The sequence below is a fragment of the Coffea arabica genome, chromosome 8c, assembly GCF_036785885.1.
Source record: "Coffea arabica cultivar ET-39 chromosome 8c, Coffea Arabica ET-39 HiFi, whole genome shotgun sequence".
NCBI classification, from domain to species: domain Eukaryota; kingdom Viridiplantae; phylum Streptophyta; class Magnoliopsida; order Gentianales; family Rubiaceae; genus Coffea; species Coffea arabica.
In genome coordinates, this window is record NC_092325.1 from 3,010,510 (window position 1) to 3,029,591 (window position 19,082).

Here is a 19,082-nt window from a genome sequence, read left to right on the forward strand (position 1 = left end):
TCTAAATTTGCCATGGCTATGAAGATTGCTTTCCCACTTGTTAATAACCAGTAATTTGTCCTTTAACTTGTACTCTAAAAGATCGAAGACGATGTAAAACTGAGCAGGTACGATGTTAGTTAGGAGGAAGAAAGATTTGGTGTAGAAAATGATAGACACCTAGTAAGCAAGGTACTCCTATTATTTGGTTCAACCACTAATAGAGTAGTAGGCTTACTACTTGCTCTAATATGGGAATGTAGGTATAGCAAAATATTGAACTCAAGTAACAATGAGGATAAGGCACAAGGGGAGACAAGGTTATATAAATATAGATTTTGGTGGTTAATACACTAAAAGGCTTAGGCACTTATTTATTAAATTTTTTTCTCTGCCACCACTCAAGTTGGTTTAGAACTCTTCCTGTTAAGCACAGGGTTCAAATCCTAAGTTTCTTTAATATATAATTTAAACCCTTTTGTTAGTTTCAAAGGTTTTGTAATTTTAACTTATTTTGATGAAAGCAACCAGGGACTAGTAATTTTTAACAATTTTAATACTGTAATTACATCAAATATATAGTAATTAAAGCAAGAAATTGCTTCTTTATGACAATAACTTAAATTAGATGAGGAGGCCACTTAAATAAGTCACATCTTTGAATCAAAGCAAGATGTAAGCTTAATGACTGCATATATTAAACAAAGAAAGTCTTTGGTTTCTTGTCTCACAGGAGAAAAAGAAAAATTCTTAACAAAAAGAAAATACAAGACAGTATTAAATTTATACTAATTGAATTAAATTTCTAATTAAAATTTTAAAAGTAAACAAATTACTTAGATAATATGTTAGGAGAAGCTCCATTTGATAACGCTTAAAATTGTTCTAAACCACTAGCGTTTACCATCAATTATCCTGATATTTTGGAGATTCTTAATTCTATCACTAGAATAGATATTTAAGCAAAATCAAGTTATGTGCATGATACGATAATCTAATAATTACTGGAACCATATGGGGAAAAGTAAGTAAAAAAAAAGGGAAAAAAATTTTGCAGCAGCACAAGGTAACATTTAGTGACTAGGGAACGAAAAAAAAAGCGAAATGACAAAAGAAGTAAGAAATAACAGAAGGTTGTTATAAAACTTCCTCCTCAATTTGAACAGGAAAGAGGACAGTAGCCCAAGACCTGATGATGCAGGGATCACCTGCAGGCTCAATAGAAATTTCCAAGCAACTGGTGATCATAGTCATGGATGAACTCGATCGAGGAATTCTCACTCAATCGAACCATTGGAATGTTGCTGATGGAGCTTCTTCTTCTTGCACTGTTACCCTTCTTTGTGTTATAGTATGGTTTAACATCCCGCTAGCTTGTGTATCTTGATACTTGAAATTAGCATCCCAACTCATAACTATGCTAGATTTCTACACAGGCACGAGATTGAATTTAAACTTTTTGAGGCGTTTTGCTCTTGCAGCCTTCCTTCTATGAATCTTTGTAATTTTACAAGGCATCGGTTATGCATGGTAACTTTCTCATGGTGGAATGGAATTGTACAGGTTCTGTTAGAGATCAGAACTGAGATGGTGCATCCGGCATCCATTACATCTACTTGTTTTTGAGCAAATTAGCAGTCTCACTATTCTTCTGCTCATTATGGTCCATATTTTGATGGAATGGACTAACATGTATCTACTGTTGCAGGCACCACAATAGAAAGAAAGGTCCTAGAATATTATGCAGAAAAATTCCCCTTTAACATGGGGAAGATGGAAGATGATGGAGAAGTCGACATGATTAAGAAACACAACCTTCTCGAACGTGCAAAAGTGAAGAGAGTGATGGGAGGAAAATGGAAAGTAAAAATAAATTACTATATTTTTCATGAACACATTTTTCAATCACCTGTTACCTCACATATATCAAATCGTTACAATAATTTTTTTACAAAAAAATTCAGAAAAATGCAATCCAAATGAAGCCATAGATTTCCCATTTAGTATGCATTGGAATGGTATCAGGGAAAAAAAGTAAAGACTTTCAGAGTGTTGGACAATAATTTGGATTAAGAGCTAGGCATAACTAGGCACAATTTTGCTGCCAACTGAACTAGAGATCATCTGTATATTTGATGCCATTCAATTTATGATTGTCTCAGTCTTTTGAATTCGCTTCATGAAGTCTAGTGGAAGTTATGGTCAGAAAGTCCATATTCAAGATTATCAATTTTATCTTGGTTAGCAACCATAACAGAAATGATCTTCAAAAGAAAATACTACAGGATTAGACGAGGAAGATGCCTTGAACAAACACTAAATATTAAGTTCAGTAGAGCTGACTGACTATAGTAACTCTTCACTCTTAAGAATTGAAAATCCATGAAATCTGAATTAAAGAGGCAAAAGAGAAAACAGATAATGATACGCTTATAAGATACTAGTACATATTATTGGTAAGTTTGCCACGTAAACTTAGATTTAAATTGCATGCATGGGTTCTCAAGGTGCATAACCACCACCACCACCATAGCCTGAACCACCACCAGCACCACCTCCATAGCCACCTCCGTGTCCACCACCTGCTCCTCCACCGCTGCCATATCCACCTCCATTAGCTTCTCCTCCTCCATAACCTTCTCCAGCACCTCCACCATGTCCACCTCCAGCTCCGTAACCACCACCATTACCACCTCCTTCACCTCCACCATAACCACCCCCCTTACCACCTCCTTCTCCTCCACCATAACCTCCTCCATGCTCACCCCCTCCACCATAACCACCACCTGCTCCACCACCATATCCACCTCCACCACCTACACCACCGCCCTTCCCATAGCCTCCACCACCCTCACCGCCTCCAGCTCCAGCACCGCCACCCTTTCCATTGCCTCCTTCACCTTCACCCCCTCCACCATAACCACCCCCTGCTCCTGCACCGCCTCCTTTCCCATAGCCTCCACCAGCTTCACCTCCTCCAGCTCCTGCACTGCCACCCTTTCCATAGCCTCCTCCTCCCTCGTCTCCTCCACCGTAACCACCCCCTGCTCCTGCACCGCCTCCTTTCCCATAGCCTCCACCAGCTTCACCTCCTCCACCATAACCACCCCCTGCTCCTGCACCGCCTCCTTTCCCATAGCCTCCACCAGCTTCACCTCCTCCACCATAACCACCTCCACCTCCTACACCACCACCACTGCCATAACCGCCTCCTTCGCCAGCCCCAGTACCATGGTCAGAGCCAACCCCTACCGTGACACCACCTGGGCCCTCATTGTAGCCACCTCCTTCAAAAGTGAGGAGTGATCGGCATTCACAACATATTGCTATGCCCAGCAAAACAAAGAAGACAAAACTCAGAACTTTGTGAGTAGCCATGATGATCAGAATGTTTCTGAATTGTGAGTGTCCTGAATACAAGAAATGGCAGCTCTTTATAGGCCCGGGCTGATGCTCAATCGAAAGAGGGTATAAGTTTAGAAGCGCGTACGAGAAAAGGGAGTGGTTGAAATCACATGCATAAAGAGAGAGTTGGACGGACGTCCCTACAAAGTGATTTTGCAATTCGCACTGACACTTATGTTTGCCATCACTCTCAACTCTTACATTAGCTATTTGCATGCTTACGTGTAGTGTGAATTTGCTGTCTCCCATAGAAATTCGAAGATTAAGATTGGCACAAAGATTTTTATTTTATTTCTGAAATAGAGCAAAATATAACATCTAGACCGAACGTTTCTTATCCTGTACAAGTTAGAGTTAGCATTTCATCAAGTCAAATTTTCCACTTCACTCAAGTTGAATCAGCAAGGATGAAGTTGACAAAATTGCACATAGCATTAATAATCTTACAAGTATATGATATCTTATTCATGATGATCAGTCGGTGAATAAACAAACTTTTTTTTTTTCCCATTTGAAAGAATGTGCAGGCGTCGGCAGAAAATTCTATTTTTAGATAATTGTGATCTCGTAGAAAAATGGTTTTAGGGTGTCATCGAATTGTGGATCGCTTAACCAACTCTCCCCTCTAGAGGAGTTGGCTACCACATTAATTATTAATTGTGAGGTAGGAGATTAAGAGTTTAAACCATGCCTCCCGTCAATATGTCTCTATATGAGACTTGTTCTAAATCCGTATGAATGTATGATGCACCCTATCTGATTTAATAGTGGTTCAACCCTCATCAAGTTCCCTCGACTCAGTTGGGCCACTTCCTAGAGTAGGCTTCCTTCAGTAGGAGTAGATTAGGTTAGATTAGAAGTATCGTTACGTAAAAAAAAAAAAAAAATATTTGTGGATAGCCACTGACGATTGACCTATTGGACTTGGACATGGCTATGTAACTCTCAGTTCAAAGCCGAATGTGAATCCCTTCAACTTGATTTTAATAGAGCTTAGGCATGTAGTCGCCTAGCAGATGTAGATATCAAAAAATTAGATAATTTTCTTTCTTTCTTTTTTCATTGCTTAATCATTTAATATTTTTATGGTCACGAAGTTAGCAATAATTAAAATTTGTAACAATGTGTAAAAGGCAGTGGCATGGATAGGACGTTTTATGCTGTTTTTGGACAAGGTGAAAGCCTCGAGTGTAAGCCCATGAACTTCAACGTTATTAATTTAAAAATTAATAGAATACTAGAAATGTGCAATATTTATTAAAAATGATAACTTATATATCAGCTGACTTATATATCACTAACCTATTGTTAATAAAGTCATAGTTAAGTTAAAAAAGAGACGTACTAAAGCTATTCTGAAGTTCACAAATTCAAAGTGTAGTTCTCTATTGCATCAAGCATTTGACTTGAAGCAATCAAATCTTGAAAACCATTTTTTTTTATTAATTGATACATAAATATTGAGATAAAGTTTACTCATAGTACCCTTCTTAATTTCCTCACAGATCATAAACAGTTTTCATCAATACCACGACCTAAAATTACAAGAAACCTGTGTGACTATGGCTAACAGCCGAGCAACTTTGCCGGCCATACTAAATTAAAAATAGGCTTCGATTTACCTGTGGACCACAGGTAAATCGAAGTTTTTATTTGGTATTATTAAGTTAGGATTTAACTTTGTAGAACGCTTTGCATTCTCAATCCTTGACTAATCGCAATTGAATTATGAAAACTCTTACTTTCTCAATCTTTAACCTATGACCGGTAGAGGAATATTAACTGTTCAAGGTAGATTGTGAACCTGGTGAGTATGTTAGTCATGGATAGAGGTGGTAAATCAATCCATTTAACTAAATTTATTCATACCCGTCTATGAAGTAATTTTAATAACGTAAACATGTAATTGCATAGTTGCCACCCCTAGTTGTATTGGTAAGCTTTTACAGCAAAAGGTTGCATTAATTAGTAAGCCACCTTGTTTGGGTAAAAGTTTGGACATAGAACCTTAGCCCAAATTTTGTATTGTATACTTTGAGATTCTACATTCTCAAATACCGTAATCTAACAAATAACTCAGTACAAAAGGCAAATCTTAAGTATGCCAATTTTGCTACTGTTTGAGTTTCTAATTGCTAACATGAATTTCAAATTCGTAAGGCCAATTTTTACCGACGAAGTTACAGCCAATATCTTCCTTACTTCACTTCTTCTACAAAGACCATGTTAACTAACTCCTTCACACTAGTCTTCTTCTATAAGTAGAAGGAATGTTACTAAATAATTTTATTCACAGGTGCAATCTAATTAGTGAAACGCTTGACTTATAATTGATTGATCATGAGTTCCAGTTATCAAAAGAGTAAGCAAAGAAATTATTATTGATCTCTCTTTTTTTTTTTTGAAAAAAAAAGTCATATATATTGAGTTCAGAGAGATTTTGCCGACCGTCGCAAATTTAAGTTGATGACCTGAACTTTTTCCTTTGACTTGTAACCTAAGAGATACAAAAAATGTTATAGTAATTATTTCAAATAGTCTCATATTCAAAGACACGTGAAACTGAAAGGATATGATGTTAATGAGGAGGAAGAAGAATGGTTTGGTGTAGATATGGATACACAAAATCCATCCTAACACCATCACTTGTGGTCTTCACCCTTTAGGTCATATGTTTAGGTGCAACAATAATCTCCTTTGTCATTTGCCACTGTATCGACAATCTTTAACACACACATAAACAGCACACACACACATTCACCATGTTGTATTACATATATGTTTATTTGCCATGCTTCATGAAAGTGAAATGTCTATATATATATATATCGAACTTCTTGAGTTATGCCGGGTAATTAATCAGCAAACATAAGAGAGAAGATCTACTAGATTAAACAAGGGGTACAGATCTTTATTATTGTTACTTTTGGAAACATGAAAAAGGGATACATATTTAAAATGACCACCAGTTATTAAGTGCGGTTACATTGATCAGCAGCCAAGGGAACAGCTGAATAACCAAAACACTTAAAACTCTTCAGAGCTGAAATCCATGAAATTCTGAATTTATCCGGCAAATGAAAACAGATGCTTAGATAATACTTATTGTTGGGAAGCACTCTAACAAAGCGTAGATATAAAATGCACGCATTGGTTCTCAGCGTGCATGTCCACCACCATAGCCTGAACCGCCACCAGCGCCACCTCCATAGCCACCACCAGAACCACCTCCGTGTCCACCACCTGCTCCTCCACCGCTGCCATATCCACCTCCACTAGCTCCTCCTCCTCCATAACCTCCTCCAGCACCTCCACCATGTTCACCTCCAGCTCCATAACCGCCACCCTTACCACCTCCTTCACCTCCACCACTACCACCACCGGCTCCACCACCTACACCACCCCCCTTCCCATAGCCTCCACCACCCTCACCTCCTCCACCGTAACCACCTCCAACTCCAGCACCGCCACCCTTCCCATAACCTCCACCTTCACCTCCTCCACCATAACCACCTCCTGTTCCAGCACCGCCACCCTTTCCATAACCACCTCCACCTCCAGCACCACCTCCCTTTCCATAGCCACCTCCGCTCTCACCTCCCCCACCATAACCACCTCCTGCTCCAGCACCGCCACCCTTTCCATAACCACCCCCTACTCCTACACCGCCGCCCTTTCCATAACCACCTCCACCTTCAGCACCACCTCCCTTTCCATAGCCTCCTCCGCCTTCACCTCCTCCACCATAACCACCCCCAGCTCCTGCACCGCCACCCTTTCCATAGCCTCCTCCACCATAACCACCTCCGGCTCCTGCACCTCCACCGTTTCCATGGCCTCCTCCACCGTAACCACCCCCGGCGCCTGCACCGCCACCGTGGCCATAACCAGTTCCACCTCCAGCTCCATAACCACCACCAATACCATGGCCAAAGCCTCCCCCTCCTGTAACACCACCTGAGCCCTCGTTGTAGCCTCCTCCTCCAAAAGTGAGGAGTGATCTGCATTCACAACATATTGTTATGCCCAATAAAACAAAGAAGACAAAACTGAGAACTTTGTGAGTAGCCATGATGTTTAGAATGTTTCTGAGTTGTGAGTGTACTGAATCCAAGAAACGGCAGCTATTTATAGGGATGGTACTCAAATGAAGTAGGGTTTAAGTTTAAAAGTGTCGGAAAAGGGAGTGGTTGAAATCACATGCATAAACAAAACTTAATTTACGCCACGTCCCCACGATGTGATTTTACAATTTGCACAAATACACACCTAAGTTTACCATCACTCTCAATTTGTGCTGTCTCCCATAGAGCTTAGAAGATTAAGATTGGTACACAGCTTTTTGACGGATTTCTGAAACAAAAGAAAATTCCAGTCCTAATCTTTGCTATCCTGTTCGAGTTAGTCTAAACTCTTGACTTTTTTTTTTCTCTCTTTTTTTTTTCTGACGGAGTGGGTGTCCGGGTCAATTTTTACGAGACCCGACTAATTCCACTCCGGTCCGAATGAAAAGGCCCCATCCCCCGAACGCGTTAACAGCGGGACTCGAACCCTGATTGCCAGGAAGGTCGCCATATCCTAAAAGGGGAAAGCGGACCGTTCGACTACCCTGTAGGGGCTAGTCTAAACTCTTGGAAGTCCATATTTTTTCCATTCCACTCACCAATGACAACATTGACAAACGTAGGTGATAGGTATAGCATTTCTAATTAATCTTTGAAGCGTATGATATCATAATGTACATGATGCGTCGGTGAATAAACAAACTTGATTTATTTCCCACTTCAAAGAATGTCCTGGACCCTGGTGACGGACAGATAGTTAAATCTCTTGTTGGAAGAAATAGTAATCAAGTCTTAGCCAAAAATCTTGTCATGAAATTTTTGTATCTCCTAATATTTGTTCTATGTCTATGATCCTTAACTGTTGGAGAATTGTGGATAGCACCAAATAATATTACATTCAGTACAATGCCAAATATGAATCCCTTCAACTTCACTCTAATGGAGCTTCATCATGCAGTGGTCTGTAGCAGATTCAGATATCCAAATATTATTAGACGACATTTTGCTTTTTAGGGTTAAATACTTTCATCCTAGGAAACTTAGCGATAATTGTAAATTTGGAAAATAGCCCCAAGATTTTTTTTTAAGTTATCCCCCTTGATACTTTATATTGGTTACAATGCAAAAACATCGCTTCGTCTAAAACTAAGATAGCTGAGGGTTACCTTAGAAATCTATATGATGATTACTTGATTTGTCAAATTATTTTGTCAATCAATTACTTATATATCAAAATATAAATGGACACGAAGCTTATTGGTTATTCAGGTTTAGATTGTAATTCATCAACAACCTAAAGTCAAGTGCTTCAACAACCAAAATCTCTTCTTTGAAAGTGCTATGACAAGATTGTAATTTGCTGCCGACAATTATCCACGCGTCTGGTTTATGACAAGATTGTAATTTGCTGCCGACAATTATCAACAACCTAAAGTCAAGAGTTTCAATAGCCAAAACATCTTTTTTCATAGGTTTATGAGTATATATACTTTTTTAAGAATTAAGTACGCGTAAGGTTATATCTTTCAACAGTTTAAAAGCAAAAGTAAAAGATTGTCACCAATTTTTTTATTATTAATTGTCTCTAAGACTCTCACAATTAGTACTTAACGTTGACATCCTATTGTGTATGATAATTGCCTAATGGAAATGAAAACGCAGACCAAGCTCCAAAATGTCAGTGCAAGCAAACCGATAGGATCCAATTTCAAGTATAAATAAAATGATATTGTATATGGAAACTTGTTGACATCTCTGCCTGCGATGCATCGATCTAGTACACTTGAGAGGATATCCAACCGCAAAAGTCAGGAAACTAGTAAAAGGGCCCAAGTGACTTGACTTGTCAGACTAAAACATCGATATTTTAGTCGAAATGAGGAAAATTTTTCAAAGCTGAAAGTAACAAGAAGGAACTTGGATGTGATTTGTTGGCTTTTCGTTTCTTTATTTTGTTACACGTATAGTTGTCCTGTGCAACATGCTTTTGACTTACTTCATGCAGGTAAATCTCAAAAATACCCAAATCCCCACATTTAGGTGGAAGTTTCCTTTGTAGTACTGCAGACACATTTTTCTCCATAACTACTCTCTCATCTCCCTTTAGTTTCTTCCTATTGACACATAAATCCTTAAAAAATCTAGCATATCTTGGCACTTGCTTGATTGCATCTAATAGAGAAATGTTTATTTCGATCTTTTTGAACATCTCCAAGATCTCATTCTCCTTGTCTGATTTACTTGGTTTCTCCAACCTGCAAGGAAAAGGGGGAATATTAGATCTATTCTTAATGATAAAGTCAGAATTTACCTCCTTAGGGCTTATATTTGCTCCTCCTCCTTCTTTTTCAAGTTCTTTCTCAATGTGCTCTTCACTTTTATCCTTGGGAATCACTGACTTAGGTCCTTCAACTTTCTTCCCACTCTTCAGAGTCATAGTACTTACATTCTTTGGGTTAGTTTCAGATTGAGATGGTGACTTTCCAAAAACGTGAGATTCCAGGCGGTTAATTGCAGTTGCCATTTGACTCACTTGGTTTTCAGATTTTGCATGCATGACCTCGTGTCTTGTTGAAATTGAGCAGCATTTGCAACAAAACTTCTGACCATATCTTCTAAGGAGCTTCCTGAATTAGAAAATGAAGGTTGAGATTTTGACTGGTATTGTGGTTGGAACTCTTGCTGTCTATTTTAATCAAAATTTTGCTATCGGTTCCCGCCATAACTCAAGTTCGGGTGGTCCCACTAACCAGGATTATAGGTGTTAGAGTATGGATCATATTGCCTCTATGGCGCGAGCATTTTGCTAGCCATGCTGACTTGTTCAGCATTTTTCTCTTGAATCATTTGGCACATATCAGTGGAGTGTCCTATATTAGTACAGATTCCGCACACCTTGGCTTGCTGTGCATTTTCTACAGCCAATTGTCGAACAAAAGAGGTCAGTTCAGATAATTATTGTTGAAATAAGGAAATTTCAACCTCATTCACTCGACGAGTAGGAAGATTTTCTCGAGAGCCAAATTGTTGTGAATTTTCTGCCATTCTCTCAATCAATTCCCATGCCTCCCCAGGAGTTTTGTTCACCAGTGCTCTACCACTCGCGACGTCAATAATATTCCTGTCAGATAAGTAAAGACTCTCGTAAAAATATTGAATTAATAATTGCTCATTTATCTGATGTTGCAGGCATTTCGTGCATAATTTGTTGAATCTCTCCCAGTAGTCATACAAGGTCTTCCCCGATTGCTACTTAACACCACATATTTCCTTTCTCAAACTTGCAGCTCGAAAGACGGAAAAATACTTCTCTAAGAACTTTTTTTTCAATTGCGCCCAAGTTGTGATACTACCTGCTAGCAGATAGCATAGCCAATCTTTTGCCAAGTCCTTTAGAGAAAAGAGAAATGCCCTTAACTTTATTTGTTTTTCCGTAATCCCAGGGGGCTTCGTATTCGAGCATGCCACATCAAATTATTGCAGATGCTTGTGGGGCTCTTCACCTGAAAGACCATAGAAAGAAGGTAAGAGGTGAATTAGTCCAGATTTTAATTCAAAATGAGTATTTTCATTTAAGTGCGGGAAAGTAATGCGTAGTGACTCTGAGTTAAATCAGGAGCAACCAACTCCTTTAATGTCCAATTGTTGGCCATGGTGATTTCCTCTTTTTCAGAATCACTCGAATGATCACTTGAAGATTCCTCTAAGGATGCAACGAATGGCTGTTCCTCTCTTTGTTCCCTGGTCTCCTTCCTTAACCTACATGTTGTCTTCTCTATTTCAGGAATATACACCAAATTTCCTATGCGAGAAGAACGAGGCATAAACAACCAAAAATACCAAGAAACAAAATAACACGAAATAAGGTAAACTCAGAAAGAAACAAATAAACCAACGCCAGTCCTCTACAACGGCGTAAAAAATTGACAGGTTGTCGAGTGTGTGCAATAATAATTACCTACTCAAGAAAATATAATTTTTGTGTATAGTGGTAAGTAGAGTCGAATCCACAGAGGTTGGGAAAAATTTGTTTCTTCTAAAGTATGGAGAGCGGGGGATTTTTATAAAATCAGGAATAATTAAACAACTCAAACAGAGATAAAAATAAATAAATAATCCAATTAATAAAAATAATTCATGAAAGTAAGCAGGAATTAAACTAATGGTAGACAATCTCTAGTCAAAGATATAACCTCGCAGACACAGTCCATTTATTCGATTATTGATGCATAGATGGTTTGCTCAATTCATTAACAGGTTAGTTATAGTTGTCAATAAACTCTGACGACCAACTTTTTCTTAGTTTATTAATGACCAAGGTACGACCATTAATCACCCTAACCGGGAAATAACCCTAAGTACGACTATAAGATTTAATTTTTCAATTGCATTAAGAATTAGAAAAGCATAACCTTAATTAATAACACACTAAGAGGGTTATTTAAATTAAATTGTATGTTTTCCTGACGTGCGTAAACGCTAGTTACTACTAATATTAATCGACTAAACAATTACGGATTTAGTTAATTAATTTAGCAATATATTATTAGGTCACTTTAAACATCGGGCCCTAGATATTCAGTTAACGAAATAATCTCTAGAAATTAAAATAGAGAATGCACAAATATCAATAAATTGAAGGAATGAGTTGAGATTAATTCGATCTCACAGATATTCGAAACTGCGTCGTTGAATTGATCTCTGACTAGATTAGGAACTTAGCCACGCCTCATGGAGAAGTTCTCAGGCCAACAAGTGGAATTCATGAACATTAAATCGTGTGCCCCCCACGATGTTTTATGTTTCATGCAAAAAGTAAAGGAATGAAGAGAAAATTATGCTCCTATCTTGCGGCCTCTAGAAGGACGAAAAAGAGACTCTCTAATCTCCATAATGACTAGAATATAGTCTAGTCAGTCTCATCTCGAATAAGGAAAAGAAAACAAAGATAAAACAACTACCGAATGTTCCTTGTTTCTTGTTTCCTAATGTTAGTAAACTACCTAATACTAGTAAACTACTAGTCAGCAAAAGGAAAGGAATAAGTTGTAGCATAACTTGGAGCTAGATTTGTAAATATTCTAGAAGCTTCCCACGTGCAAAGCATTTTCTCAAGAAAGTCTCCCTTTTTAGCACTTTTTTGCTTCGCTTCCTGTAATTAGGTTCAAATACCAAATATAAGTATACTTCAACAATTAAAATAATATTTGACAAGGATAAAGAGGGAAATTAACTATAAAATTATTAACAAATTACTCCCTATCATCAACAGCTCTCTGCAGTCAAGAATAATAGGTGAAAGTTCATGAGAAATAAGGTTATTTGACTTACATAAGGAGATAATAATCAAAGAGTCCATCTCCACTTCAAGAGAGGGGATGTCGAGGTTTTTTGCAAGTTGTAAGCCATCTCTAAGAGCCCAATATTTTGCAGAAGGAACGAAATAGGAGCCTAAATTTCTTACAAAGCCTGTAATCCATAACCCATTTAAGTCACGAATTATGCCGCCAGCTCCTGCCTGGTTTGCTGGTCTAGAGACTGAACCATCAGTGTTGAGTTTGGCAAAACCTATAGCAAAGGGGATTCGAATTTTTCCTATCTAGGGGATTTGGAGATATGAGAACCAGGTCCTAGTAGGAAAAATTCATGGGCATAGTGGAGGCAAAACTTGACAAGATCAACACATTTTTTTTTTGAAAGATCTTGGCGTTGCGAGCCTGCCAAAAGATCCAACAACCAAAGCGAAAGATGGTTCTCCAAGGAATAAGGTTGTAAGGGGAAGGAATGGTGGAGAAGCATCCATCCTTGATCCAGGAATAGAAATCCGAGTTGGTCTGGAGACAGGTTCTAGAGGGTGTGGTGAGTTTAAGCCAAAAGGTGGTTGCTTGGGGACAAAGTCTTAGTACGTGATATGAATCTTCAGAAGGAGTGTCACAAAATGGGCAAGAGGCTTCGGAAAGAATTGTACGGTGGGTGAGAAGACTTTTTGTAGAAAGTCTATCCTGGGAGGCTAGCCAAAGGAAATGCTTGACTTTTGAAGAGGTATTAACTTTCCAGATCTAGCAAAAGGGGGATGGAGCTCTAGTATTGATTGGAAATAAGGGAGGGTTTTTGCAGAGATTATAAGCAGATTTTGAGTTGAAACCCCCATTGCCGAAGTGATTCCACCTAAAGAAATCATGGGAAGGATTGAGTTTGTATCTTGGTGTACCCTTGATTTCCTTCAAGAGCTAAAGGGGAAGCTGGAAGGAGATTCTATCTAGGTTCCAACTGGTGAGGGAGTGAAAGAATTGAAAGACTCTTAAGTCCTCTTCCCATAACCTCCACCTTCACCTCCTCCACCATAACCACCTCCTGCTCCTGCACCGTCTTCTTTCTCATAGCCTCCACCAGCTTCACCTCCTTTAGCCCCTGCACCACCACCCATTCCATAGCCTTCTCCACCTTCACCTCCTCCACCATAACCACCCGCTGCTCCTGCACCGCCTCCTTTCTCATAGCCTCCACCAGCTTCACTGCCTCTCTTTCCATAGCCTCCTCCTCCGTAACCACCCCCTACTTCTGCACCGCCTCCATTCCCATAGCCTCTACCAGCTTCACCTCCTTTAGCACTTGCACCGCCACCCTTTTTGCAGCCTCCTCCTCCCTAGCCTCCTCCACCATAATCATCCTTGCTCCTGTACCGCCTCCTTTCCCATAGCCTCCACCAGCTTCACCTCCTACACCATAACCACCTCCACCTCCTACACTATCACCACTGCCATAATTGCCTCCTCCGCCAGCCCCAGTACCATGGTCTAAGCCAACTCCTACCGTGACACCACCTTATCCCTCATTGTAGCCACCTCCTTCAAAAGTGAGGAGTGATCGGCATTCACAACATATTTGCTATGCCCAACAAAACAAAGAAGACAAAACTCAAAACTTTGTGAGTAGCCATGATGATCAGAATGTTTCTGAATTGTGAGTGTCCTGGACACAAGAAATGGCAATTCTTTATAGGCCTAGGGTGACACTCAATCGAAAGAGGGTTTAAGTTTAGAAGCGCGTACGAGAAAAGGGAGTGGTTGAAATCACATGCATAAAGAGAGAGTTGGACGGACGTCCCTACAATGTGATTTTGCAATTTGCACAAACACTTATGTTTACCATCACTCTTAACTCTTATAGTAGCTATTTGCATGCTTATGTGTAGTGTGAATTTGCTGTCTCCCATAGAAATTCGAAGATTAAGATTGGCACAAAGATTTTTATTTATTTCTGAAATAGAGCAAAATATAACATCTAGACCGAACGTTTCTTATCCTGTACAAGTTAGAGTTAGCATTTCATCAAGCCAAATTCTTCCACTACACTCAAGTTGAATCAGCAAGGACGAAGTTGACAAAATTTAACATAGCATTAATAATCTTATCCTGTACAAGTTAGAGTTAGCATTTCATCAAGCCATATTCTTCCACTACACTCAAGTTGAATCAGCAAGGACGAAGTTGACAAAATTTAACATAGCATTAATAATCTTACTGTTGGGTGGGTCAGCCCATTTGTGGGCCAACCCACATATGCACTAAGACTTGAGGGTTTTCTCAAGCTTAAAAAGGCAAGCAGCAGCCGCAGGTAGCAATCCTTTTTTCTTCGGTGCTTGTGCGAGAAAAGAAAAAGAGCCAGCCGGCATTTCTTTTGAAAGACACGAAGAGAGAGAAATAGCTAGAGAGAGAGAAACTTTGAAGCTTCAATTGGAAGGTGATTTGAAGTCCGATTGAGACGAAATTTTACACACGAGATCCTCTCATCAAGCTCTACTTATCTACTGATTCAGATTTTCGATTTCCTCTTCATTTGGTAACATCTTTCCAAACCCACTTCTTTGACAGTCGTAGTTTTGGGGAGGTGATTTTATAACAGATTTGCTTGGTTGATATTGGTGCTATTATTGTCATCTAAATATTTCAGATAAACCTATGTATTTCCATTATTGTGATAGTAGAGACTTTTTAACTGGACTAGGTCCCGTGATATTTTTCAATTTGGATTTTTCACGTAAAAATCTTGGTGTCCTGTGCCTTTTATTTTTCTTACATTTTATTATCACTGTTGGTATTATTACTTGGTGATTTGGCTTATTTTCATTTTAACTGGTACTTGAGGAAAGAGAAATTTATCCTGAGCTAATTCTGATATTGTGTGTCTATATTGGTACCCCTTTCCCAACAAGTGGCATCAGAACAGTCAGGTTAGGCTGCTCAATTGTACCTGTTAAAATGGATGATTCGGATAGTGGTTGCATGATAAAATTAAATGCTACTAATTATTCGATTTGGAAGCCTAGAATGGAAGACTACCTGTATTGTAGAGATTTATTTGAACCTGTTTTAGGGGATAAAGGCAAACCAAGTGATATGAGTGATGAAAAATGGGCCAATATGCACAGAAAAACTGTTGATAATATTAGAAAATGGATTGGTTAAAGTATTTTTCAACATTTTGCTAATGACACCAGAGCTGATATATTATGGAAAAACCTTGAGAGTATGTACGAAAGAAAAACATATTTGAACAAGACTAGTTGTCTGAAGCAGATTACTCGAATGAGATATAAGGATGGGGAAGATATGACTGAACACTTGAGTAATTTTTAGGGATTAATAAACTAGGCAATTACATTAAATTTGAACTTGGATGATGAAGTGCGGGCTTTATTATTATTCAGTTCACTACCGGATAGTTGGGAAACCATGGTGGTCTCTATCAGCAATTCAGCTCCAAATAGTGTGTTGACCATGGCTATTGCAAAAGAGGCCGTGATGAATGAAGAGTTCAGGAGAAAGGAACAAGGAATTGTCTATGAGTCCCAGACCCTGGTGACAGAAAAGAAAGAATGAAGAGGGAGAAGTAAAAGTAGAGGACCCCACAACCGGAATGACAAATCCAGAGGCAAGTCTGAGTCGCGAAAAAATGTTGCATGCTATTATTGTAAAAAGAATGGACATTATATGAAGGAGTGCAGAATCTTAAAACGGGATCAGGTTGAGAAAAAGGGAAAGACGAAACAAAAATGTGATGAATAGACTACAACATTGTGGCAGCTCATGATGATATGTTTGTGTTCTGTGATGATGGTCAGGTGAATATTATTCATTATGACAGTGATTGGGTAGTTGATTCAGGTGCATCCTACCATGTTACTCCTCACAGATAATTCTTCTCAACCTACACCGAAAGAGATTTCAGATGTGTTAGGATGGGAAATGAAGTCTCATGCAAAGTTGTTGGCATAGGAGACATATATTTGGATACAGATACCGGGTGCCAGCTGATATTAAAAAATGCTCGACATGTCCCTGATATTCGCCTTAATCTTATCTCTACAGGAAAACATGACGATGAGGGTTACCATAGTTTGCAAGATGGAGGCAAATGAAAACTCAGCAAAGGAAATCTCGTTGTTGCGAGAGAAAAGAAGCAGAGTACTCTCTACGTGATGCAAGCCAAGTTAAGGAAGGGAGAAGTGAACGCAGTTCGTGATTCCTCAATTGACCTTTGGCATAGGCGACTTGGACACATAGATGAAAAGGGGATTCAGACACTTGTTCGCAAACAGCTCCTACCTGAATTTAGAGGTAATGCACTTAAATATTGTGTTGACTGCATTTATGGAAAACAACACAGAGTTGTATTTCAAAATTTTCTTCCATCTAGAAAATTGAATCCTTTAGAATTGGTGCACACTAATGTCTGCTATATGAAAGATAAGTCTGTTGGTGGTGCTGTTTATTTTGTAACCTTTATTGATGACTTTGCTAGAAAGGTTTGGTGTTTTGCTTTCAAATCCAAAGATCAGGTTTTGGACGTGTTTAAAGACTTTCATAGCAAAATTGAAAGAGAAACTGGTAAGCAATTAAAGTGTGTACGTGCTGATAATGGTGGTGAGTACAGAGGACCTTTTGAAATCTATTGCAAGTCCAATGGGATTAGATTGGAGAATATTGTGCCAAAAACTCCTCAAGAGAATGGAGTAGCAGAGAGGATGAACAGATCCATCACTGAGTGAGTCAGATGTATGTTTTCTAATGCTAAACTACCAAAATCCTTTGGGGTGAGGCAATAAGGACTGCAGTCAATTTGATAAATCTTTCTCCATCAGTTCCTCTAGATGGTGATATCCCAGAGAGGGTATGGACGGGAAAAGATGTGTCTTTTAAGCACTTAAGAGTTTTTGGTTGTCGGGCATTTGTTCATATCCCCAAAGATGAAAGGTCAAAACTTGATGTAAAATCAAAACAGTGCATTTTCTTGGGTTATGGACATGAAAATTTTGGTTATAGGCTGTATGATCCTGTTGAAAAGAAGGTAATCAGGAGCAGAGATGTTGTCTTCTTTGAAGATCAAACCATTGAAGACATTGATAAAGGTGATAATTCAAAATTCTCAGATGACATTCCTACTAGCTCAAATTCAGATCCAAATCCAATTCCAGTACCTGTTGATTTAATCAAGGGAGAGCTGAGACGGAGCAGAGAGAGAAAATTAATGATGGTGATAATTCTATTGCTGATGAACCTGAGCATGAGGTGCCACCACCACCACCACCACCACCACCACCACCACAAGAAGAGCTGAGAAGATCTACCAGAGAGAGGAGACCTTCTAACAGGTATAATCCTCATGAATATTTGTTGTTAACAGATGGAGGAGAGCCAGAGTCCTACAGTGAGGCTCTAGGGCATGAGAATAAAGAAGACTGGTTGCGAGCCATGCAAGAGGAGATGGTGTCCCTACATGAGAATCGTACTTATGACTTAGTGAAATTGCCTAAGGGTAAGAGAGTTCTGAAGAACAAATGGGTTTACAGGTTGAAAACTCAGGAGCACACTTCACAACCAAAGTATAAAGCAAGATTGGTTGTGAAGGGATTCAGTCAAAAGAAAGGTATAGATTTTGAAGAAATCTTCTCTCCTGTGGTAAAAATGTCATCAATTCGAGTTGTTCTTGGTATTGCGGCCAGTTTAAATTTAGAGATCGAACAACTTGATGTGAAGACAGTCTTTCTGCATGGCGACTTGGAAGAGGAGATCTACATGGAGCAACCGGAGGGGTTCAAAGAAAGTGGTAAGGAAAATCTTGTATGTCGTCTCAAGAAGAGCTTGTATGGGTTGAAACAGGCACCGAGACAGTGGTATAAAAAGTTTGACTCCTTCATGACAGACCATGGGTACCACAGGACTACATCTGATCACTGTGTTTACATGAAAAACTTTTCAGATGGTGATTTTGTTATTCTCTTGCTATATGTTGATGATATGTTGATTGTTGGTCGTGATACTGTGAAGATTGGCAGGTTGAAAAGGGAGTTAAGTAAATCCTTTGCAATGAAGGATTTGGGTCCGGTTAGACAGATACTGGGGATGAAAATCTCACGTGACAAGCAAAATGGGAAGCTCTGGTTGTCTCAAGAAAAATACATTGAGAAAGTACTCAACAGGTTTAACATGAGCAAGGCTAAGGAAGTCTCAACTCCACTTACAGGGCACTTTAAACTGAATATCAAGCAGTGTCCTATAAGTGAGAAAGATAAAGAAGACATGAAAAAGGTTCCTTATGCTTTAGCCATTGATAGCTTGATGTACGCTATGG

General features: G+C 39.0%; 2 protein-coding genes and 1 non-coding gene across 3 annotated transcripts; 1 reads left to right on the plus strand and 2 right to left on the minus strand.

Moving 5' to 3' along the window:
• Positions 1 to 2,280: 2,280 nt before the first annotated feature.
• Positions 2,281 to 3,518, minus strand: LOC113706884 (uncharacterized). Its single transcript, XM_027228929.2, has one exon. The coding sequence runs from the start codon at positions 3,355 to 3,357 to the stop codon at positions 2,482 to 2,484; it is 876 nt and encodes a 291-aa protein (XP_027084730.2). The 5' UTR covers positions 3,358 to 3,518; the 3' UTR covers positions 2,281 to 2,481.
• Positions 3,519 to 6,274: 2,756 nt separating this feature from the next.
• LOC113706885 (uncharacterized) lies at positions 6,275 to 7,516 on the minus strand. Its single transcript, XM_027228930.2, has one exon. The coding sequence runs from the start codon at positions 7,454 to 7,456 to the stop codon at positions 6,542 to 6,544; it is 915 nt and encodes a 304-aa protein (XP_027084731.1). The 5' UTR covers positions 7,457 to 7,516; the 3' UTR covers positions 6,275 to 6,541.
• A 3,107-nt stretch (positions 7,517 to 10,623) lies between these two features.
• LOC113707516 (small nucleolar RNA R71) lies at positions 10,624 to 10,730 on the plus strand. The gene has a single exon (XR_003452244.1). It is a non-coding gene; the product is annotated as a small nucleolar RNA R71 (small nucleolar RNA).
• Positions 10,731 to 19,082: the final 8,352 nt, after the last annotated feature.

Excerpts from the sequence above, each read along its gene's own strand:
- LOC113706884 (XM_027228929.2), bottom strand. The coding sequence starts at position 3,357 with ATGGCTACTCACAAAGTTCTGAGTTTTGTCTTCTTTGTTTTGCTGGGC.
- LOC113706885 (XM_027228930.2), bottom strand. The coding sequence starts at position 7,456 with ATGGCTACTCACAAAGTTCTCAGTTTTGTCTTCTTTGTTTTATTGGGC.